At 36.9% G+C, this 23,868-nt stretch overlaps 3 protein-coding genes across 3 annotated transcripts; all 3 read right to left on the reverse strand.

Moving 5' to 3' along the window:
* Positions 1–642: 642 nt before the first annotated feature.
* LOC140780636 (protein indeterminate-domain 11-like) lies at positions 643–3,118 on the reverse strand. Its single transcript, XM_073126313.1, has 3 exons — positions 2,389–3,118; positions 1,910–2,306; positions 643–1,593 (listed from the first exon to the last, which is right to left on the reverse strand). The coding sequence occupies exons 1-3, from the start codon at positions 2,504–2,506 to the stop codon at positions 765–767; spliced, it is 1,344 nt and encodes a 447-aa protein (XP_072982414.1). The 5' UTR covers positions 2,507–3,118; the 3' UTR covers positions 643–764.
* A 2,062-nt stretch (positions 3,119–5,180) lies between these two features.
* LOC140798731 (probable phospholipid-transporting ATPase 4) lies at positions 5,181–10,942 on the reverse strand. Its single transcript, XM_073152756.1, has 11 exons — positions 10,725–10,942; positions 8,406–10,383; positions 8,202–8,312; positions 7,745–8,021; positions 7,578–7,666; positions 7,356–7,437; positions 7,058–7,267; positions 6,852–6,977; positions 6,593–6,691; positions 6,264–6,455; positions 5,181–6,091 (listed from the first exon to the last, which is right to left on the reverse strand). The coding sequence occupies exons 2-11, from the start codon at positions 10,214–10,216 to the stop codon at positions 5,429–5,431; spliced, it is 3,660 nt and encodes a 1,219-aa protein (XP_073008857.1). The 5' UTR covers positions 10,217–10,383; positions 10,725–10,942; the 3' UTR covers positions 5,181–5,428.
* A 6,638-nt stretch (positions 10,943–17,580) lies between these two features.
* On the reverse strand, positions 17,581–18,388 carry LOC140796966 (glutaredoxin-C7-like). Its single transcript, XM_073150195.1, has one exon. It carries the CDS (start codon positions 18,062–18,064, stop codon positions 17,675–17,677), a length of 390 nt encoding a protein of 129 aa, XP_073006296.1. The 5' UTR covers positions 18,065–18,388; the 3' UTR covers positions 17,581–17,674.
* Between the last annotated feature and the right edge of the window lie 5,480 nt (positions 18,389–23,868).

A 23,868-nucleotide genomic window follows, 5' to 3' on the forward strand; every position in this document is an offset into this window, starting at 1 on the left:
ACTAGGGTTACATATAGCAGCTAGCTAGCTTGCATGGTAACAGATCTCTGGTGGAACATCACATCAATCAAGGTGCTAAAGTTTTTTTTGAAAAAATAAACTCTATAACCAACCAAATCTTATACTATATGTATGTGGCCTTTAATTTGTATGGTTTAAAACTGTACGTAACCCTTTAACTTTCTTTAATTTTCTTAAAGGGCATTGGGGAAGCATAGTGGCAATATAAATAGGGAAATACTAATTTGTACCTTAAAAGAATTTTAAAATACAAGAAAATAGTGCAATAAACGTATTACCACTTCAAAGGATGGTAGCATTAATTGTTCTCGTAAATTTTCTTGCAATGTTCTCATATGTAAACAAAGAAGAAATTAAGGATTTGCGAAGCAGTAGCCCTCAAGCCTACATGAAATTTAGAAGCATAAAAAATAAAAGAGAAATTATCTTAACTATCGCAGAGAGGAAGAAGTAATTCTACTCTCTTGCTCCACTTTATTTCAGCTTAAATATCAGCTAGCTTCCATTATCTCAATTTGATTACTTATGAGATTTGCCTTCACAACTTGATCGATCCGTTATCAAATACTATTACAAAGATAAGAAACAATCTCGAACTTATAAGAACCTACAAGAAAAATGTAGATGTGGAACCAAATTTTCCTGCCTTCAGGCCAAAGAGTGAAGGACCAGTGTTTATCATTAATCCATATGAAATTATATTAGAAAAGTAGAAGTCATTCATACCAGTTAACTTTAGTTAGCTAACCATGCCATGGCTTCTTATTTTGTTGGGGTTGCTCATAGGAGGAAGAACTCATGGAAGGATCCAAACCAGCCATGTTAAGAATATCCCTGTGTGAGAAGGCTCTCAGACCTAAGAAGTCTCTAGTGGGCTCATCATTCTTACCACCAATATTGCTCTCCATACTACTGTTACCTTCCCTCTTTGATCTCATCATCCCTCTGAATGCATCTAGAGAAGACCCATCAAAGCCAGAAGCTGAGGGGAGAGAATTCATCATCATGTCTTGGTGAAGAAGAGATGGTGACCCATGTCCAAAACCACCACTACTACCCATCTCTTGGTGTGGGGAGAAGCCAAGGCCAAACTCAGTAGTATTGTGAGTTGCACCCATCTGAGCTGCCTTCTGGAGCAAAGCAGTAGCTGACATGTGAGGAGAGGGTATGGAAGCTTGGCGTGGTGTAGGGAAAGAAGGGGGAAGTGGAGATGAGTTGGCATTAATGTACTCTTGTTGCAACTGGCTTAGGGATGTGGGGCCCTGGCAAGCTAGCCACGAAGGTATATCTGGTTTCATGTTGAAGTGCTGCTGTTCTCTTTTGAGCGATAGCTCTTGTAGGCCGCCATTGGAGCCTATGTTATTGGCGTTCATCTCTGTGGCTCTCATCAACAAGCTGTGAGGAAACTGGGTCTGCAAAGCGGTGTGAGAGAGAGAAGAGGGGTCATGGGCTGATGTGGGTTGAGAGAAGAGGAGTGGTGGGTTGTTATCCAGGGGATTTGCTGAGATGGCTCTTGCATTTTCTTCTGCCAAGGCATCACAGAAGGCTCTGTGGGTGATAAAGCTATCCCTCCTGCAATCAACCAAGAGCAACAAGAAAGTGGCAAATAAGAAAGACAAAAGGTACAAACATCACAAGGGGGCAAAACTACAAATAGAAACAAAGTGGAAGGTAAAAGGAAAGAGATCTAGAAATGAGAACAATAATTGGAGGGGAGAGAAAGAGAGAAGATCAAAGAAAAGGAAGACATCTAAACCTTCTCCATTCCTGTGTTATCATAGATAGATAGGTAGATACATATATACCTTGCTACCTAAAGACTAGTAGTAGAACAAGAATTAAACAAAGCTTTATTAGTTCCAGGTTATATTGTTTTAATCTTGTCTACCTTGAGAAGATGGTGCCACAGTCACATTTATACTCCCTAGTGCCACAAATCTTGGAGTGGGCTTTCCAATCAGATTGCACAGCATACTTCTTGGAGCACTTCTCACACTTCCACTTCTTCTCCCCATGCTTCCTGCTGAAGTGCTTCTTGATCCCAGTGAGGTCTCCAAGTGCCCTAGAAGGGTCATGGTGAACGCAAGTGACCTCAGGGCAGATGTACACCTTCTTCCTCACCTCCTTGCTGCTCCTTTGCTTCAGCTTCCATGGGAGGTTGTGGCCTCTCCTGTGGAGCTGCAGGTTTTGGTCCCTTTGGAAGCCCTTGTTGCAAATCTCACAGATGAACCTGTTGGTAGCCATGAGGGTCTTAGGTGAGAGTGCTATCACCTCGGCATCTGGATCTGAGATAGATCATCAGAAAGTATGTCAAAAAGCTAATTGAAGCTGAGAAAATTTTTTGGTTGGAGTAGTTTGTTTGTTTACCTGGATTTCCTGGAAGGCTCCTCTTCTTCTTCACTGGATTTTGGTCTGGGTAGGAAAAGGTGGACTGCTGGTTGGAAGAACCACTTGCTTCTCCGGATGCAGATGTTAGATGAGACATATTCTCTTCTACAGACTGCTAGATCTTAATTGAGTGGGATTCGTTCTTCTTGGTCTAATTTTGGAGTGGAGAAAACTCAAAGCTAGGGCTGATCAGTAATCAGATTAAGTAAAGGAAGGAAGTAAACAAAGACTATATATGGAGAGATGTGATGCTACTATTAGACCATGGGAGTAGTTTCTGCTGGAGAATCTCATATCTTCGTAGGAAGAGAGAAGCTAGAGAGAGATTGCCAAAGAAATCCAAGCAAGAAGAGCAGGGCAAAAAGAAAAAAAAAAGTGAAGCTTCCACAACACTGAAAGATAGGCTTACAGGATTATATCACCATAAAATTTCCTTCTAAATTCCATATAGAAATGTCAATACTAGACGGCAAGCCAAAAAAAAGATCTAGAATTTGGAAATAAAACCAGAAAACCACCCAAAATAAAAAATGAACAAAAGTGAAAAGAAGCTAGCAAAAGGTAGGAATTTGAGAGAGAGAGAGAGAGAGGTATGTGGATGAGGAAAGCAAGGATGTGTGGAATTGTCCACCCATTTCATTTCCCACACCTTACAGCCTATTCTGATGTTGCACTTCTGTCTTTTCCTTTGTTTCCTACGCATATATCTAGAAATTCCTTCTCCCACTGCAGTAACCTTTATCGTTATTTGTTTTTTTTTTGAATATTTCAGCTGAGATGTTTTATTATTTGTCTACATCTCACAGCACATCTTATTACTATTAGATTGGTACCATCGGGGGGAATAATATGGTGACCCATTCATGAAGAGGTTATATAGTACACATCTTTCAAGTGGTTGCATGAAATTAATAATAGTACTGCATGAAGCCATTGTTTTCGCTACTAACTTCCTTTGCTGCTTGCCTTTGGTATGTATTAACTGTACCATCTTCCGGGCTGCTAAAAGTTGTCAAAAAAGAAAAGAAAAAAAAAGAAGATCAAAAGGTAGATAAAAGGAGGGTGTTTTAGGTTTGTTACTCATTGGGAAAAGACGGTAGTTACGGCAAAGGGAAGGTGATATGTTTTTAGGTCTATATTCTCATGCAACATCAATGTCAGATGTAGTCGAAATATATCAAGAGATCGATGCAGCCACAGAAGCTTAATTAATATCTTCTCAATTTGTCGTCTTTTTGGCAAATGAATAGAACAAAGTAATGGTGATAACATGGGAAACAATGACAAGGGCAGGAAAACTATTGCTAGGCTTGACCAAATAATAAATATACTCTTACTTTATTCCTCAATCCTTTGCCTCTTTACAAGGATACTGTTATCATTCTTTATGCATTGTGCTGTTGTATTAATTTCACTACCCGATAGAGAAAATTCATTTCATACCTAACTTTCTTCCTGTTTTCTTCATGCAGCGAGGTCCACCTTTCCAGTAGGTTCCTACAATCTATGTCAAGTAGTGGAATGTATAACATCTAGTGGTGGTTCATTGGACAAAGTTAAGTAGGCTTCCACACAAAGCCCACTTCATTTATCAGGGCAGACTTTGAAACGTTATCATAGTTGACTGAAAGCTAGTCTAAGGAAGTAAGTACCACGCACAAGAGCTGGCAGATAATTCAACAACCATAGGAGTTCCAACATCTATTATCTTAGAGGAAGTTTTTCAAATTATATGAAATATAAAGTGATAATTCTACTTATACTCTTGAGCTATTATTCATTTTCACATAGATTTTCTTATTTGTTTTTTGTGGCATATTGACTCTCGCTAACTGTGCCAAACCTCTCAATTACTCTTTTCATTAGTTATCTGTTTGACTTTTCTATTAAAATAAATTATATTTTATCCATTGTGGTTATACTTAAATTTACTTTACTAATATATAGTTTCATTTATGTTATTTTAACCCCTTGTAGTTGTATTTAAATTGAAATTGTTATTTTTGCAAGACAAAATTATAAAAAATTTAATAATTTTTTAACGCATTTAAAATAATATTGATAAATTTTAGATAATAAATATATTAAACGAATGTATGTTTTCATCTAAAATTCAACATTTTAGATGCGTTTGATTTAATTTTCTACAACTTTGCCTCTAATAAAATCTTCAAATTCAACCTATAATTTAGTCCAATATGATAAAAAAAAAAAAGGTTTAGTTTGGATATAATCATAAGAGGGTAAGTGAAACAAATAAAACTATAGGGGTTAAAAATAAATTTAAGCCTAATCATAAGGAAGCAATATATAATTTCCTTATTTTTTGCAATTATTATGTAATCAATTTCAGAAGCTTTGAGAACCGTTTTACTTAATATTAGAGAAAAGAAAAGGAGACAAGTTGATGATAAAATGGTCACTTGAGGATTTCTATCAACACCGCTAGAGGATATCAGATAATCGAGGAGTCAACAAAGTGTTACAAAAGATTAATAAGAATATTTCTATGTTTAGAAAGTCTAGTTATAATTAACTCAAATATAAAAGCCTATGAAGGGAAACGGGAGGGGATCGTCTCCTCAATACCACCGAATTTAGCATTCAATGTGCACAGCGCTTCTACAGTATCCATACACTCTGTTTAATCTGAGCAGTATTCATACAGTCTGAATAAGCTCATGCTTATTCTGAAAATTAAATTTATAAATCTTCTTTAGATATGGAAATGTTTTGTATAGCACAAGAAATAATAATATGGAGACAGGCCATGAAACAGAATTATAGCTATACATACATTCTCCATTATTTATGTAGATGTTAACCCAACAAAACTATAGATATTGTACAAGGCTTGGTCTATGATTTCTATAATGGGGAGAATCATGGGACTTTCCCCCATGGAAATGAGAAAAGAATTTGAAAGTGCACACAATGAAAATTGATTGAACCTGAACTAAAAAAAGGTCAAAAAGATATACCGAGTGAGATGAATTCTAGCTAGTATGGAACTTGTATGTTATGTTACTGTTGGATTGTTCAATGATGGGACTTTTCTGTGCAATTTTCCTCTCAGTTGCTTGATTTTAGCATCCACCCTAGCCGTAAAACCAATCTTAGTCTCCTGCCTGGCCTTAGTCTTCTCCCTCTTCCACATATGTTGGTCCTCAACATCCTTCTTATAGTATTTGATCTCCTGGATCACATGGTGATCAAGTGGATTGCATGCTCTCTGGTAGGAAATGTGAGCTAGGTATGGGATGTTGCAAGCAGCAGTAACTATAAGGGTCGAAGCCCAGTATATTGGAGCTGGTCCAAGGGCTTCCAAGAGAATCTGGTACGCATTCTTAGATATCAACGGTGATGACATGCCATACGCAAGTAGAAAAAGGTACCAGGTCATGATACTGCCCCACACAAAGAGATGCTGTATCCATGTGAAATGGCTCATTGTAAGGGCAATCTGCACATTGACAGCCCAGATAATACAGGTGAACATGGTAGTCCCAACAGCAGCCATGTCAGCAGTCTGCCCCCCTGCCCGGAATGCGTGATCATAAAAGATGCTGATGTTTAGGAAGTATATAACAAGGGATGAGTAGAGCCCATTGCCCATCCACCCAAAAATCCTGTACCAATCAAAGAAAAGATTCCTTGGTCCTTGCTGATACAAAGCTGGGAACTGCAGAACAATCAAAATTATCAACTTGCTTGCTTGAATGTGGACGAATGTATGGAACTATGCATTGATAAAACTATAAAGTAGTGAAAACATATTTCTTTTTTACTTCAGCAAACTGCTCGGGTTTTTATCTCTAAACATTGATTGTGAAGACCAATATTTAGTAGCATACCTGTAAGCAGACTTCAGAAGAAACATCTTGTTCAAACACTCCCAGTGATATTACAGGCAATGAGGTGAGAATGACATTGAAAAGCAGCATGTACCAGTCATCATATACTGATTGACCAGAAAATCCAGTAAATGCCTCAAAGTAGAATATTGTGAGGCCAAAGGCTATGTTCTTGTAGAAAAAGTAACAGATCTGAATGCCATTCAGTTAAGGAAGAAGAGTCAGTAAACAGACCAGAAAAGAGAAAATGCATCCTACATGTAAATGGCCAATTACATAGCAATGCACAAGTTTGAACACATAAAATTGGAAGTATTCTTATTTATTACCATCTGGGCAATCCTCTTGTAGCACCAGTGCCCATGGACAAGGAGAAGCCTCTCAAGAAATCGAAATTGGGAAATGGAGAAATCACTAGCCATCACAGCCTGCATGCACCACAATAAAAATTTTAGGTATGCCCCTTATTTGTTAATGTCTATGTCATGAAATTCTTATTCTGTAACAGTTAGACAAGGGATTCCAGTTAGCACAGCATAATATAAACAAATGATTTTAGAAATACAAAAGTACTACACCACATCAAACCTGCATCCCCTCTACACCGCTGATACCAACACCAATATCAGCCTCTTGAATCATGCCCACGTCATTTGCACCATCACCTATTGCTAAGGTGGTTTTGCCTGTACCTTCTTTAACCAGACGAGTAACCTAAAGTCAGAAAAAAAAAACATATTAACCTAACAATGATCTGCAGTTCAGCAGCATGTTTTGGTGGATGATATAGCTACCAGTGCTTTCTGCTTTGGTGAGACCCGGCAGCATATGACAGAAGCACAATCAACTGCTAGGTTCAAAAAAAGATTCTTCATATCATCCTCTAAGGCATACGTCAAAGTTTTTCCATCAATAATTAAAGCAAATGCTGCATCAGGATCCTTTTCCAGCTTGACCATTTGTGAGGCATTAGTGATTTGCATCAAAAGATTCTCTTTTGCAGCCTGATCATTTCATAATAGCAAAGTCAACCATGTATAGACAGAGATCAAGGCCTGGTACAGTACTCAAATTTATATGATTAAAGGTTACCTTTTTCACATCTTGTGCTATTAAGTCAACTGTCGACAAACGGATCTGTCTCATTCCTTGCCTAAGTAAGCTGCATGCAAATCTGCCAAAGATAACATGGACTATCACTTGCTACATGCAAAGATAAGGCCTCTCACCTAGTAAATGAAATTATATAACAAGTAGTGCAGAACCAATTCTGACTAAAATTTTCCCTGCAAACCTAATGGCTTGGGAACATACCCTATGTTGATTGCTGTTTCAATCTTATCACCTGTCAAAACCCAGATCTTAAGACCAGCTTGCGCTAATTTGTCTATGCATTGTGGAACCTGAAGAGGAAAGAAGAAATGATCTAAGGAATGAGAAGGCCATCAAGTTAATTGTAAAAACAAGAGACGAAAGCTTACCCCTTTTTGTAATTTGTCTTCAACAGCAGTTGCCCCAACAAGAATCAGCTCCTTTTCAATTAAATCGGAGACATGCTCAAGTTGGCCTTCTCGGTCACCACCAATAGTAGTCTTTGCTTTGACAAACTCAGCATTCCATGCAGCATACTCAGATTCCTGAAGAACTCTGTATGCCAACGCCAATGTCCGCAACCCTGCTTCCCCATATTCATTTAGATGCTTTGTAGTATCACTCTCAAACATCTTTCCATTTTTTGATAGTCTCTCAAATATGATGCTGTGAGATTCAAGGAAACATTATATTTCTAGCAATTAAGGGCAAAGAGAAGAAGCTTATTGCACATACATTTTTATGGTCATAAGAGGTGAGAACAATCATATTAGATTTAGAAAGAGGGAAATGCATCAGCAACCCAATTTATTACAAGAAACTAATTAGGCAGTTATAGAATCACACCTATCTGCTCCTTTACACAGAAGAAGAATCTGGCCGCTTTCATCCCTCACCACGACAGACATTCTCTTCCTTTTGCTGCTAAATTCCAAGAGATTAAGAATCTTGAACTCCCTATATATGAACCATCCCACAGGTTAACATGTCACTAGTCTAAGAGAGAAAGAATAAGCAGTCAAAGATCCTATGCAAATTATGATATATCACCTTTCTACTGGATCCTCAGAGGAAGAATATCGCTCCCGGATGAAGACACTTGATTGAGTCCTCTTACAGAACTCAAAACCAAATTCCCTCGCTGCAACTAGAAAAGCCGCTTCATCGGGTGATTCTGCTTCATAGCTAAAATCCCCAGTTTTCTCATTTAGCTCAGGAATTGCAGTATGGCAAAGACCGAGTATCCTGAAGAATAGAAGAATTGTACTGGCATTGGGCTCTTTCATCCAATTTCCTTTCATGAGCCGGTCATCTTCAAAACTGAAACCTTTTATCGTAGGTTTTCTTGCTTTCTCAACAGTGGAGCTAATACCACATTCCAATTCAATTTCTGATGACCTATGCCCACTAGTCTCCCATTGACCAGTGCTGCTTCGATCTGGATCTACGGAAGCTTCTGAGGCCATTTGCTTTGCTGCGGCCATTTCAACTTCACTGGAAACTAAGCCATATGAAACTCCTGCAATAGAACACTTTAAGAAATCCATCTGATTGCATGTCAATGTTCCTGTTTTATCTGACAAAATTGTATCAACTTGGCCAAGCTCCTCGTTTAGGTTTGACGTACGGGCTTGAGCAGGATTCCCTGTGTCCTCGTCATACATATGAAGATCATTGTTGATGAACATGGCTTGCAAGACCTTGACAACTTCAATTGAAACATAGAGTGAGATTGGTATTAGGTATCCGTAAAGAATAAGTGCTGTGACAAGATGGAAGATGCCAGAAACTACAGGCTTTTTGGGGTCGTATAAGTTCGTAGGATCATCTTCTGGTTGCAAGTACCACCAATTTGGCATCCCATACTTAGTCTTCACACCAAAGCCGATCGAGCTGATCAGTGATATCAATACAAGAATAGAAAAAAGAAAATATATGACCCGGTCCATTTTCTTTTCGATATTGCTCCTTTTAGATGGTGATTCTGTTGCATTCTGCATAACTTTGCTATGATGACCAGTAAAAATAACCACTCCATAGACATAGGAAGTGTTCCTGAGTTTTGAATCTCTCAGAAGAATCTGATTTGGGTCAAGGGCAAAGACCTGCCTATCATACTCAAGATTTCCCACAAAAGTATAGAGATTAGGATTTGGATCTTCACACCGTATGGTGGCTGTAAAATCCTTGAAAGCATCATCTTCATCCAAGGGCAGGGTTACCTCCAGAGACCTCTTAACCTTCAAGTTTGTCTCCCCATCCAGATTCATTGTTTCCACGTAGCAGATTCCATCATCATAGCTCGACGACAGCAACAGCAAGTCGGCAGGGAAGAACTGGTCCTTCTCAACCTTGACAACATCTCCGACCCGAATCTTCAGCCAATGCTTATAACAGAACTGGCCTGCCTCACTATGGACATTGACCTTCCGTCTATTAACCTTCATGTCCTGAATGAACCTCCGCCAATCTTCCAACGCCTCCTTTAGCATACTCATGCCGACGACAAAAACCAGAGGGGCAATCATGCTTAAGGGGGTGAAGGGTGTGACCGGGGTGAGTGATAGGATGGCAGCTAATAGAAAGTAGATATTTGCGACCCGTCGGAACTGCTCAAATAAAGCTTTAGGGAGGAAGGTGATAATGTTGTACTTGGTAGTGGAGATATAATTTGTAGGGTAATTCAAGGGCTTCTTGCGGTGGATCTGGGATTGGTTGCAGTGAACGATGCGTGAGAAACCTGGGCCGCCGAGGGATTGGGGAGCCTCTGCATCTAATTGAGCACCTGGCCGGAAGCAGTTGAAAGAGTAGAGCTTGCTCCATCGGAGCCGTTCCCTCCGCCTCCTGTCGCCTCGAGCCATTTCTCACTAGGGTTAGGGTTTTGTTCAGCTCGAAGCAAACAAAAGTGCTCCCTTCATCTACGGATCAGAGAACTAAGCTTGTAATACCAATGCATTGCCAGTTATTCTTTGTGGAGTGGTTTATCCGATCAAGAATCGATCCCAGAGCACCAAAACTAGCACAAATTCTACAAATAATGTGAAAATTCTTAGCTCAGAATCTCATAGAATTGCGATTATTGAGCTAAAGACATTGACGAAGTTTAGAAGAAAATTCACACCTTGCAGAACAAAATAGCAAGAAATTCAGAAATTCCGATCACATTGCATCAGAACTGCAGGAATTGGTCAAAGATCGAACATCAAATCCGAGTTGGCCATACTCAAACCTGGATCGATGCGATAAAAACCGAAAACAAACCAAGCGCAATAACCAAATCACGATAAAGTACACAAAAACAGGAGAGGAAGATTCGAAGGAGATCCAGCTCAAAGCAGAGGAAGAGAGAGACAGAGAGAGGACACACACCTGCAAGAGTGAGGGAAAACCTCACGGCGATCAGCTCGGTCTTCCAAGGAGAGAGGGCCTGGGACGTCCGATCGGCCTCAGGAATCGTGCAGAGGGATGCTTCTCTTCGATCTTGCTCAGAGAGAGAGAAGATGGTATGGGTTTTGAAGCTCTCCTCTTAGTCCGAACCAATGGCAAGTATTCAAGGTCTCCTAACAATGTACCCCATTTTGTACCAGAAGAAGATTACTGGGTACTTCGTTTCCCTCAAATTACTACGCGCTTCTCAGATTTCTTTATGTGGATTTTCTTTTTCTTTTTTTTATAATTCTTTTCGTCGTGTCTAGACTTTAGAAGGAAGTTTCAAATTTGTTCATCCAATCTCGCTGAACACCAACTGAAAAATAAAATAATTAAAATAAATTCGGACACAAAAATATACCTAAAAAATTATATTGGAGAGCAAATAATTCATATAAATTAATCCATGAAACACACTCACATGTAAAAAATGGAAGAGCACCGGCACTATTGTCTCTGTGTCTTCAATAAATTTTGTCTAAAAAACTTTATTTTGTCTGTCTTTTACAGATGAAGTTGATAGCAAAGCCTATTGTTTGCAATCCATTTGTTGAAACTGGTTTTCTTGTTTTGATCTTGTGATGTATCTTGGTAGAAAATCACCACTAATCAAGTTTCAATGAAGCAAGAATTGTGGACTAATTTGTCACACAAAAAAAAAATACACTCACATGTACATAATCAACTTACAAAACTCATACATGATAGATCATGGGAAAATTTTCTCTAAATATATATTACAAGTGTCCATAAATAACTCACTGTGAACCTTTGTCGCACTTATCTTACATTACCCATATCCATCGGGCATTCTGCTCCTCCTACTGCAACAACCACAGTTTTATTTGTCAACTAAGAGACTAACTCTCTATATCTTAATGTATGCATTAAAAAAAATTGTCTTTCTCCTAGTTAAATTATAGTACAATTTTAATCTTATTAGTATATCTATCATTATCTCATAATTTAGCTAAGAAAACTCTTATCATCTCTTAATATATATATATCTTATTCTTAAAATATTATGATTTAGATTTTGAATAATTTATTATGTCAAGAAAGTCACATACGTAAATTGTGTCCAAATCTGTTACATATTATATATAGATATATAAATAAAAGATGGGGGTTTCTGATTCAAGGGGTACGTAAGTAAATAGGAATTGTGGGAGGGGCATGTACGTAGAGAAGGGAGTTCACACGTGAAGCATATACGCGGTACAGTCTTGGAACGCGCCAAGCGGTGTTCAATTTTTATACTCTTTAAAAACCTTTAGCCATCCCTCGTGGGACCCACGCATAACCCGGTCAGTAGACCGACGTGGCAGTCAATGGCGACCCGAACAAAGGGGTCCCACGTTAAAGCCACTGTCCGATGGTAGCTGGGATGGAGATATATATTGACCAGTTCAATATAACTTAAAAAAATAAATTACGATTTTTACGATTAAGATTAGGTTATGTATTCATCCATTAAAATTTATTAGTTATCAATACGATATCTTCTGTCAATTATTGATCATCTTTTGAATAATTTTAGGTCAATTGGGCGTGGGGTTTGATTTGAAAAATAGTGCATGGATAGGGCTCCAACCCTAATAAATCAATACGAGGGGTCAGAATGAAACTCTCCACGTACCTAACCCTTTCGTCTCTCTCTCTCTCTCTCTCGGTGGTCAGAAGTCTTTCATTACATTTATTAACTCTAATTCTCATTCTTTTTCTTTTTTCTTTTTTTTAATCATTGGTGAGCCTAATAGCTAGATATGCGCTAGAAAAAAAAGTCAATATTTTTTTTTTCCTGAATAAAGAGGTACTTAGGCTCTACCAAACTCTAGGTAATATAGTAAGGTGCTAGGCTTCAAGCCACAATTGCTCCAAAATAAACCGCTGGGTCGATGAGACCTACTCCAAGTCGTCGCGCTACTGAACTGCTCCTCCTAGCTAACTTCACCATCGAGTCATTAACCAAGCTGAGTCGTTGAGCTGAGTCATTGAGCTGAGTCGTTGCTCCATAATAATTACCTAGAGTTAGAGTCTGATTTATATTTTATTATTTATGAGTCCGGAGATTAAATATGGGCCGGACAAAATGTCAATCCTCCCTAAATACGGAAGTACTTACGTCTCACCAAGCTTTTTAGCCAATATAGTAAGCTACATAATATAAGCTTCAAGCCATGTGCATAGCCGGACAATTACTCCGAATCAAACGCCGCATTGTCTCCTTTAACCTATCTAAATGTGAAGGTCGGATCAAATTGCGTGCTCTATTTGTAAGAATTAAAAACATACTAACACATTGATAACGTGCATATAACGACTCTAATATGAAATCTATTAGCCAATATGCTAAGGCAAATACATATTTGAACCAACTCTCACGGGTCAGCCCTAACAAATTCTAATATCTAAACGTGATAATAATTTAGTCATTCAACTTAATAGCGACAAAAAAAATTATACTATATTATATTTAACATCTATTACAATATGCTTCAACTAATAAAAGAATAGTTCCAAATAAAATATAGATTTAATTATAGTTTGCTTCTCTAAATTGTGACTCAATATCATTTTAATCCCTCAACTATAAAAATAAATAATATTATAATATCTATCTTGCAATTTAGATATTATAAGAGATCGGTTATAAATAAAACTATACAACTCATATTTTATAAGCTGATTGCTCGAAGAGTCCATGCAGGAATTTGGTACACTCGGGTACTTGGCAGCAGATGATTCGCTCCTATCTCATTCCTTATTAGGAGACATGGGCGTTTATTAGTTAATAATTTCTTTGGGTACCTATTAGAAAGACTTCAAGAGACATTTTGGTTTAGTTAGGCAGCTCATTAGATTAATTAGACTCTAACGATCTATATAATTTATTATTAAAGTGTTATATGCATATAGTTTAGACTCATTATGATCTATTTTTTTTAGAAAGAATGATTTAATATCTAACTTATAATTAGCCAACGAGCTAATTATAAAAGAAAAATTAAATTAGATTTCTTGCATTAATCTACTTACAAATTCCAAGAGTGCATAGGATATTGTTTTGATCATGGTATCTCTTTTTATTTTTATTTTTTTATTTTTGGTGTCTCATATTTAAGGCAAGGTTGCTGGTTTCCTTTCAGAACCATTCTCTAGATATTTAATAGTATACAAATAGCACATCAGAATATATAGTGGACTATTACTTGTCAAAAATGGCAGACTAATATTACCAGTATTATTCTGCTATGTTTCCTATCCTTTCATTATTACATCAAAGACGTACGTGACTTGCATAACTTTTTCATAACAACGCCATGATCATCTCTCTCTCTCTCTCTCTCTCTCTTTCTGTCTCTCTGATTCTTTCTTTCCACTTTTAATAAGTAAAAGGAAAGGAAAGGAAAGCTTCAAGTCTTAGCATATGCTGTGCATCTGGGGCCCAAAATTAACTACATCTAGACGAATCCAATTAGTTTGGAAGGAGACTTGGCTATCCCTCCTTCCAATGAAGTGAGTACTTCGATCTAACCCTAGTGGCCAGCAACATAATGGAAGGGCACGTAGAAGATGTCACTGGCCATGCATATATGGTGCCCAAACTAACCATGCATGCAGTGTACTTTACTCCATTGGTTAATTATGCCCAAGAAAACCCTAAACCTAGGCATCATACCAATCATGCATGCAGTGTACTCTACTCCGTTAGTTAATGCCAAAACCAACCCTAAACTCTAAACCCTAAGTTCGAATTTTGTTAGATCTATCTATCGGTCAAAATATAATATTATGTCATTAAAACTATCGTCAGTAATTAGTGGCCATATCTACCCATTTAATTTTTCTCATAATTCTGTATCATCACGAGGAAGAGTGAAGAAAAACTTTTAATATTGACTTATACCGAATAAAATCATATATAATTTGAATGTTTACGAGTCTCGTGGACCTAAAAGAAGTTGGAATAAGTTATTTCTACATCATGTCGCTCGTGTTTCGGTATAAGAAAATGTACTAAGAAGCAGGTCACATTCAGCTACCAAGGTATGAATTAGTCTATAAATCGTTTGTTATTGTCATGCATGCTTTATTAGAATTAGCCATCTTTGAATTAGTATTTGAAATAAAAACTAGCTATATATATATATATATATATATATATATATATATGTTTTCAATATCCACACGTATCAACGTTGTGGTGTAATAAGTAATCACTTTGAAAAGTAGTTAATAACTTAATATAGAATTGAAAGAAGAAAGGGCTGAGGTAAACGTGTTTTATTTTCTAATCTATGGAAATAAATAAAAAATTAAAAATAAGAAAGTCTATGGAAATCCTTCTTCGATAGCACAAAACTTTTGATGGATTTGAATATGCAATGCCTGAATAAAAAATTAATCCAATTGTGACGTTCTAGAAGTTGAATGTTTTATTTTATTTTTATATATACTTTTTGTTAGTAGTTGATCATTGGCGACGGTGTTGTGTAATAAGTAACTGTTTTGAAAGGTAGGTAGGTTAACGTGGGATTAGTATATAAATGGAATTGAAGAAGTAATGCAAGAGAGAAGGGTTTTAATTATTAAATGGAAATTATACAACAAACTAGTGGTTAATAAGAAAGAAACCATGGATAAAGAGCGTGACTCCAACAAAGTGAATATAAAAAAAAGGTGGTTGGTTTGCTAATAGGATAATGCTTAGATAGTTAGAGAAAAATCTCATATTGTATGAGTAGTAGAATTGGTTTAACAACTGAGATATTATTAAATTCTCATTTTTCTCTATAGTTGGTTCTAAAAGTCAATTATCTTAAGCCCTACCAATAGAATTGGCAATTAACATTTTATTTTACTTTATTTTTAATAGATGCCGTAGCCCATGTTTTTGGTTGAAACTTATTTAGTGACACAATCGGTCACCTAGTTTCCAAAACAAAGTGAATGCAAACTGTAACAGAAATTGACCCAATAGATCTTTCAAACAACACAACAAGAATAAATCAAAACAACCATTCATCCTATAAAAAAAACAAGCTTACTATCATCACGTTAACATCAACCGAGCTACTACCCAAACCGAAACTATCACGAGATAAACAAGTATCACAGAGCAATTCTAAATCAATTAAACATCTTTTAAAATATTAAAAAAATTTGTAAAAGATAACTCCACAGCGGCAGCATCAATCTTCCTCCAAATCTACTACTTTGTTAAGAAAATAAGCATTTGTTAGTTGACAGACCCATTTCATAGCCTCCTCTCCTTAAATCCCTACCCCAACTGAGAAACAAGAAGGTCACCTTATGTGAGAAAACTTCACAAGATGTGGTACAGTTATTAAAAATTATCTTATTTCTTTCTAACCATAAAACCCAGATCATTGCACTTAACCAAATATATCACTATTTTTTTCTCTCTCCTTAGTTTTCAATTAGTTATTTGGAACTAATTTTTCACATGTTTCACTTTACTTTGAATTCTCTAATACTTCCTCATTTGCCGCAGCAACTTACCACCATATTTACACCTAAAAAATAGGTGAACTTCCTCCTCCCCAAAAGGAGCTATTAAAGCCTTAGCTTTTTCACTACTGATTTTATTCTCCTTCCAAATTTCTTCGGTCATAGTTAGCCTCCAATTATTCACAGATCCAAAAAAATTCTTATAATAATTAATAATATGCTCACTAATCTTTCCTGGGTTTGTGGACTGCTCTCCCTCAATCTGAATGGAAAAAATAGTATTTCTTCTCCTCCAGCCATTAGCATCCCTATGAAAATAGGAGGTATTCAGATCCCGCTCCGCTGGCCACAACATTGTATTTTGTATTTTGAAAGATAAAAATTAGATCACGGTATCAAAAAGTGGAATTAAAAACCCTTCTAATGTTTGATATATCAAGTGAGCATACTGTGCAATGCCACAATATTTTAAATATCTTCATTATTGATACAGGCTTTTCTCAGGGTTGCTGTAGCCGAAATAAGACATTGTTTCTCTGAGCTTCATATATCAGCCCAGGCCCACTCCATCATGAAATTAATTAGGCCTAAGCTGACATTGGGCCAGACTAAATGAGTTTAGAATTAGTATAATCACGATCGAATTTATAAACCATCCGTCTAATGCAATTACTAAACATATTATGATCGTCTTTATTATCTCAATGTAGCATTAAAGATTGGGCTCTTTGCATATAACGTTCTAATTCAGAACTCGTTATAGAGAGAGCAGTGTTACGATTATTTTTATTATTATTATTATTATTTTTTTTTTTTGTCTCATTGCTAATGCTACCAATGAGGAAATGAGGCAGGGTAAGAAGATAATAAATAGAAAGTTGGTATATATTAGTAAAGGCACAAGTGTAATATAATATAGGAAGATGATAGATTTTATTATTTAAACCAAAATTAACTATATACCTGTTGTGCAACTTAGGACATCCTAGAGTTTGATGGCAGTTAAAAAGGCCAATTCTACTAACCAAATGAACTAAGATGAATGGCATGAACAGTTTTTTTTTTTTTTTGTTGTTGTAAATTTATTATTATTACTCCAAAATTTGTTGTTACTTTTGATCTACTAACAATTTTATTCCCATTTATTAGGGTGATAATTTCTCCTGAAACGTTAAAGAGGGTAAATAGTAAGCAATAAATTAGAATAGTAAATGCTATCCCACCTTTGCATATTTTTGTTCCCTTTTTACCCTTTGTGTTAATATTATGAGCATCGGAACAGTAGGGGCATTGATGGGGAGTAGTTTCTGAAACGCCTGACTTGGACCTTCCAATCCCCAAATTTTATCGAGTAAAACAGAAAGAAAAGGACAAGACGAGGCGGTGCACTGGAAAATTACAGATAAACCCCTCCATCATCCCCGAAGTGCTCCGACCTCCCGGAGCCTGGGGACGAGGCGGCCGCTCAGGTGGAGCCCCATCAGCCCCTCGATCCCGCCGACCGCCACGCCGCCGACGAACAGAGCCGGGATCACGCCGGCGGCGAGGATCGCAGCCGCCTCCTCGGCCTCCTCGAGCTCGATCACGGTCGGATGGGCCCCCACAGCCGCCAGCAGCCGCCGCATGACGTGGCACATGCAGCATCCCCGACGAGCGAAGATCACCACCGGGTGCTCGCGTATCAGCCGCTCGATCCTCTTCTCCGGCGCCTCCCCGCCGTCGATCGTCAGCGCGGCCACGCTCCGTCGGCCGACAGCCGCCGGATCGCTGCCGCTCGGGAACGGCTGGCAACTCACGCCCTGCATCAGTAACCGCGTGATTGGTAGGCTCAAATCGTCGTGGAGATCTAGAAGAGAAGAAGAGAGGAAGAATAACAAGGTCGGAGAGAAGAGCTAGGGGATTCGTTGAAGGGGAGGGGAGGGGGTGGGCGAATATATAAAATTGAGAGCGTCTTCTTTTTTTGCTTTTATAACCCTTGGAATTCTCTTATCTATGTATATGCCCTCGAAACTGTTATTGCAAATGACTGTTTAAAGCGCAATCTATCTAATTCCACAGGGAAAATAATTTTGATCCATTGCTATGATGCGAGGAGTATATTCCTAAATAAATTTTTTTGGAGGTAATTAAATACAAAATAGGGCACACTAGATGAGTATAACAGCAAAAGAAGATAAGAGGAGGCGCGTTCACATGGGGGAGGTGACGGGAACGAGCGGACCTGGGCTTGCGTCACGTGGCCGGAGAGGAGAATCCTTGATTGGCTAAATAGCGGGAGAGCTGACATCATCACCCCCCCACACACACACACCACCACCACGACCCCACAGTTGAGGGGGCTATGGCCCCCACCTGACGTCACTCCCTTCTTCCGGGCACGTGGCTATTAATGAGATGCCTAGGCGCAGTGGGCTCCTGCGGACGTCAGGCCCCTGCAGTGGGACACGTGGCGCTCCCGAGGACCACCGACTGTGCGGCGCGGTAGTTGGACTTCCATTTGAAGCCATGCACAACGGCAACGCCATCGACGGGGGTTTCTGCAAACACCCCATCAACGGCCAGGATCGCAGCGGCACGGTCGTAAATATCTCGACCTTCGATGGCCACTCTAGGGAATTCCGTAGAGGGGGTCCCAATGTGACGCTGACGTGTCCCGCCATGCACGAGGAGGTTGCTTGCCTGACACGGATACGTGCGGGGTAAGACGAGCGTTGACGTGGCGTGCAGAGGTGGCAACCGACGTCTGCACTCAAAGGAGGAGGAGGAGGAGGAGGAGGAGGGAGAGAAGAGGGGCAAAGTGGCAGAGGCCCATTACTTTAAAATTGGTAAGTAATTTTAATTTGGTAATGATCGATCATTTCGTTAAACACCTGTGTGTTTGTCCTGACTGGGCCGTTATCTAAAATATCTTTTTACAGCTCTGATGGTTATGTCTGCCAACCTTGGTTGACTCTGGAATGGATAGAAGGCAATAAAGCTACAGCACATACTTTAATCATGATTATTGGTTAAGCACGCACGTAATTCACATTAATGACATGCATGAGAGTAATAAAAGCGACTCTATAGTATTTAAAAAATAATGTAAAGAAATAATAAGACATTAAATTTTAGTAGACAGTTTGGCTACGTGCACATGCAGTTACAGCATTTCCTGCCTGCCTACTACTCCTAGAAGGGTAGAGGATTATTATGAATCGGATCCTTTCTCAAGCAAGGTGATTGATCCGATATATCTGAGAGGGAGAATAAGCACGTGTCAGAGATCCATGCACCGCTGCTCTGAGTTGACCCGAGAGTTAAGGAGGCGTGACGTCATCCACCTTCTTAGAGCAAAGAGAGAATTTTTTATAAGATTTTTTGTAGGAGGAAAAAGTATCCATCTTGGCTGTACTCGGCCTGGATTTTTGTCGGCATCTGAAGGCTTCTTTTTCCGATTATCACCGTTAGTGTATAACGACAGACCTCTCTGATTCCTAACCTCACACCAGTTGACTCTCATACACCCAAAAAAAAAAAAAAAAAAAACCAGTAAGAAATCACTATTAAGTCAAGACTCTTAATTTGTTAAGTGGATTATGCTAGTCTTAGTGTATCGATAAAGCTTACATTAACGTATTGATCGCGTGTATTTAATTTATATTAATTTTTTAGTTAAATTAACTATATATATATATATATGTATAGTTTTCTAGTAATCAAATCATTTATTTTTAATGATAGTAGTAAGACACCATAACTAAAATAAACCACCTATTCCGGCCCAGTTTGGTGCTATGTGTGGGAGGTACTGTAGTACTACTACTACTACTTTCCAAGTTTATATAGTTTTAACTTAATTTTGTCCTTTCTGAAGGACTAGTATTAGGAGACTCGAAATAGGGTTTGACATCCAATAGACACACTTAATTGACCATGTTCTTCAATTTATTTGACGATTATTTTACAAGGTGAATCATTGGCCTAATAAATGGCTTGATTAGCCCACTTGGAAAGTTGCACGACCAATAATGTAGCTATATTCATATTAAATTGCAGATATGATCAAGATCATGTATGGATAGGAAAACAACTAATCCTAATTTAGATTATTATTATATAATTAATCTACGGGCTCAATTTTATTTTATTTTTGTCGTTACCAATCTAATCCGGCCCATAAGCCCTTCTTAGTTACCTTAATTAACTATCTCTTTCAACAACAAAAGAAAAAGGAAAAAAAAAATCCCAATTGATTGGAGAAGCAAAATTGACCTTCTCAACTAACATACTCACTAACTACGACACCATTAACACGATAATGAGGTTTAATATTTGTGGAAGGTGATCATAATGAGGCAATGAAATAGACAGCAGAAGTATCTTTAGGTCCCTTAATGGATGCCAACCTACGTTTCCTCCAAACTAATTTTATTACTTTACAAAGCCATTATGCGTAACGAAAAGAACATGATCATAAAACTAATATTAATCCTCCCAGTCTCTAACACGCAAGCATTAGGCTTTCTGATGTATATATATATATATCAATATATATTATAGCTATTACTGGGCTTTCATGGCCTGGCCCGCTAACTTAATACTATATAATAGAACTTCGTCAGCCTACCTCGCCTCGGCCCAGCTATATATATATATATATATATAGTTATGAGTAGGGTTTGGAGGAGAGGAGACGGTGGTAGTGGCATTAAGAAAAAAAAAAATGGTATCTAAGGGCTTAAGATTTTTAAACGTTTAAAGATAATTTGTATGTTTTTATAGTAATTGGTGAGTTAACACGTTGAGCTCTTGTGGAAAAAATAATTCTTCTAAAATTAACAAAAATATCTATCTAACAAATATGTTTGAAGAGCTTAAAGAGATAAATGAGATGCCATGCCTTTTATTTTTCTTATACTGACATGAAGAAAACGAACTAGCTCCTTCGTTTAGTGTACAATTAGTTGACTATTATTTTGACTCTATATATATATATGATGGTTTTAATAGTAGTATATAATCAATCATACATGCAATTATTTTGGTGGCAGGATACGACAAGTACTAATCAACGATGAAAGGAAAATATTAGGCCATCATGAGAGCTTTTATTCTAAGGATAAAGATGAATGAAAGATATAGCATCACCGACAGTGGTGTTTGAAGGTATAATAAGACAATCATTGAATAACATATTAGATTTGAAAGAATTATTTCAAATCTATCTTTCTGATTCAAAATGATACAAGAGTACAAGACTACCTTAAACTTCTCTCTCCACCAATATAAATTTTTTCTTTTGAAAGATGGGATTCAAGTCTAATATGTTCAACTTTCTCATCATTCAACTCTCTTTTATACTTTTATAGGTTCATCAATGGGTAGATTTATATTTTATACTAAACATTCATATAAAAAAGGACGGTATGGAAGAAAGAGTTATTTCAAAGAGCAAACTTCATACTGGTGTTAATAGTATTCTATAAACAATCTTATAGCAATGTTCTAGTGGCAGGATAAAGATACTAACTCCTCATCAATGCTAAAAGGAGAAAACTAGGCCATGAGAGCTTTTATACTAAGGATTAAGATGGATGAAAGATTTGGCATCACAAGATATGTAACTGAGACAATATTTCTTTTTGTGTGCATATGATATCAAAAAATAACGTTTAATAAAATAAAACATGTGGTCTTAATGGACTACTAAATACTTTTCTATTCTGTCAGAATTCGAGTTTGAAAATATTATTATAACAGGAGCCTCTTTAACTATCTGAGTACTATCTCAATGAAAAAATTTTAATATTTTTTTTATGTGCCATCGAAAGTTTTATATTTGCACAAAAGTGAAAGTGACGGAGAAATTTTTTTATCGAATATATAGCGAAGGAAAAAGAAATTAGCTTCACAAATTTATCAAATATTTTAGAGAAATTCCTGTAAACAAATTCTTGACTTTTAAGGGATGGAGAAAAGAGAGAGAGAGGAAGAAGGAAGAGAAAAAAAAGAAGAAGAAGAAGAAAAAGAGTGTGTTTCCAAGCCCAATGGACCACTTGGATTCGGGCCCACCATCCCATAGATGTAACTTAAATCCACTCGGGAAACAGACTCGAGTCGTTGACTAATTCTTTTTGATTACTTTTTCTTTCTCGTTACATCTCCCTCGTCCACTCATTTGGTGGGACCCGGCCCTTCACTCGTGGAGTTCACAAAGCCCCTATATTTTATCTTTATTGCCATTAACAACCTACCTTTGGGCCCCAAAACACCCTAAATTAATTTTAAGTTTACTGCAGCTAATATAATAGAGAATATTTTATTACTTTTCAAAATAAAAAATAAAAAAAATTATTGGTTTTGCCTTAATTAATTTAGATCTATAATTACTAGGTCAAGAAAATATTTTTAAGATATTAAATATAAAATGTAAAAGTTTAAATAGTGTGTGAACAATAATAAAAAAAATATAGGGTGGTTTCAATAAATTTCTTTTATATAGGATTTGCTTAGGAATGACTAGAGTAAAGCTGGATAGAGATTAAGTAGAGTCCAGCTCAACTTAGTTTCTTTCTAATTAGATTCTTTAATATAAATTTTAGTAGCTTTGCCCTTTGGTTTCATATTAGGGAGAGGATTAATCTAATGTAAATAAAAGGTTATATTTTATATTAAAAAAAATCAAATATGAAAAGATTAAATTTTTATTTTGTTAATTCGTAAACCCGTGTGCTATTTTCTCTCTCTACCTTGTGGCTAATTTTGTTTTTATAATATGAATATGAAACCATGGGCAGAAAATTATTAAAATAGTTTTTAAAACATACAAATATATCAAGCGAGGCCAGTGGTTTCTCTACAATAAGATCAAAATGTAGGTAGTGAAATGTAAAAAAAAAAGAAGAAAATTTACCTGCACCTTCCAATTTCAATGATGTGCATATAATTCGGTTAAACTTTTAAGCTCTTCTTTCCAGGTGCGCAAGTGCCATTGGCTGCCCGCATATATAATCTTTTCTAATGATTAAGTAGAGGTATAATAACCTTATCTTTATATAGATCATCTTATTTAACATATTAACCCTTTTAACCATATATATATTTTTTAATTGTTTATTTTCTATTTAAAAAGAGAGAAATGTAATTTTTTTATATACTATATGCTATTATTAATTATAATAATTACTCATTTTACTTAAATATTTTTATAAATTACACTCTACTTTTTGCCTATTTTGTGATTTGCACCTCGGCTTTGAGGATTTTATAACGCGACTCCTCCTTTTTTTTATAATATTCATTTAACATCGGGAGTTAACGTAACCTAACCATAATCAAATAGAACGACACCAAAAAGATAATATTATGTTATAATCCACTATGTAATTTATAATATTCCTAAATTACCTTCGTACTCATCTCTAATTTTATTCATAACTTGAACTTCCATAACTTATTGTTTTTTTCCAAACCATAAAAAACATCTCCTAAATAACAAGCCGATCTCGAAGCTTCCAAACTCCAAGCCATGGACATCTCAGAGCTTCCCAAATTCTATGCTGACTTTGTTACTTGCGATCTCAAAGACAAAAAAGGAGACCAAGAAAATTTGGGGAAAGATGCAGAA

Source organism: Typha latifolia, chromosome 1 (genome assembly GCF_019914945.1).
Source record: "Typha latifolia isolate L0001 chromosome 1, TyphaL0001v2, whole genome shotgun sequence".
In the NCBI taxonomy this organism is placed as follows: Eukaryota; Viridiplantae; Streptophyta; class Magnoliopsida; order Poales; family Typhaceae; genus Typha; species Typha latifolia.

Coding starts and splice junctions, on each gene's coding strand:
- LOC140780636 (XM_073126313.1), bottom strand. CDS start 2,506: ATGTCTCATCTAACATCTGCATCCGGAGAAGCAAGTGGTTCTTCCAAC. Junction 2,307..2,388: donor GAGCCTTCCAGGAAATCCAG/GTAAACAAACAA, acceptor GATCTATCTCAG/ATCCAGATGCCGAGGTGATA. Junction 1,594..1,909: donor TGTGGCACCATCTTCTCAAG/GTAGACAAGATT, acceptor GGTTGATTGCAG/GAGGGATAGCTTTATCACCC.
- LOC140798731 (XM_073152756.1), bottom strand. CDS start 10,216: ATGGCTCGAGGCGACAGGAGGCGGAGGGAACGGCTCCGATGGAGCAAG. Junction 8,022..8,201: donor CTGTGTAAAGGAGCAGATAG/GTGTGATTCTAT, acceptor TGAATCTCACAG/CATCATATTTGAGAGACTAT. Junction 7,667..7,744: donor AAGACAAATTACAAAAAGGG/GTAAGCTTTCGT, acceptor TTTCCTCTTCAG/GTTCCACAATGCATAGACAA.
- LOC140796966 (XM_073150195.1), bottom strand. CDS start 18,064: ATGCAGGGCGTGAGTTGCCAGCCGTTCCCGAGCGGCAGCGATCCGGCG.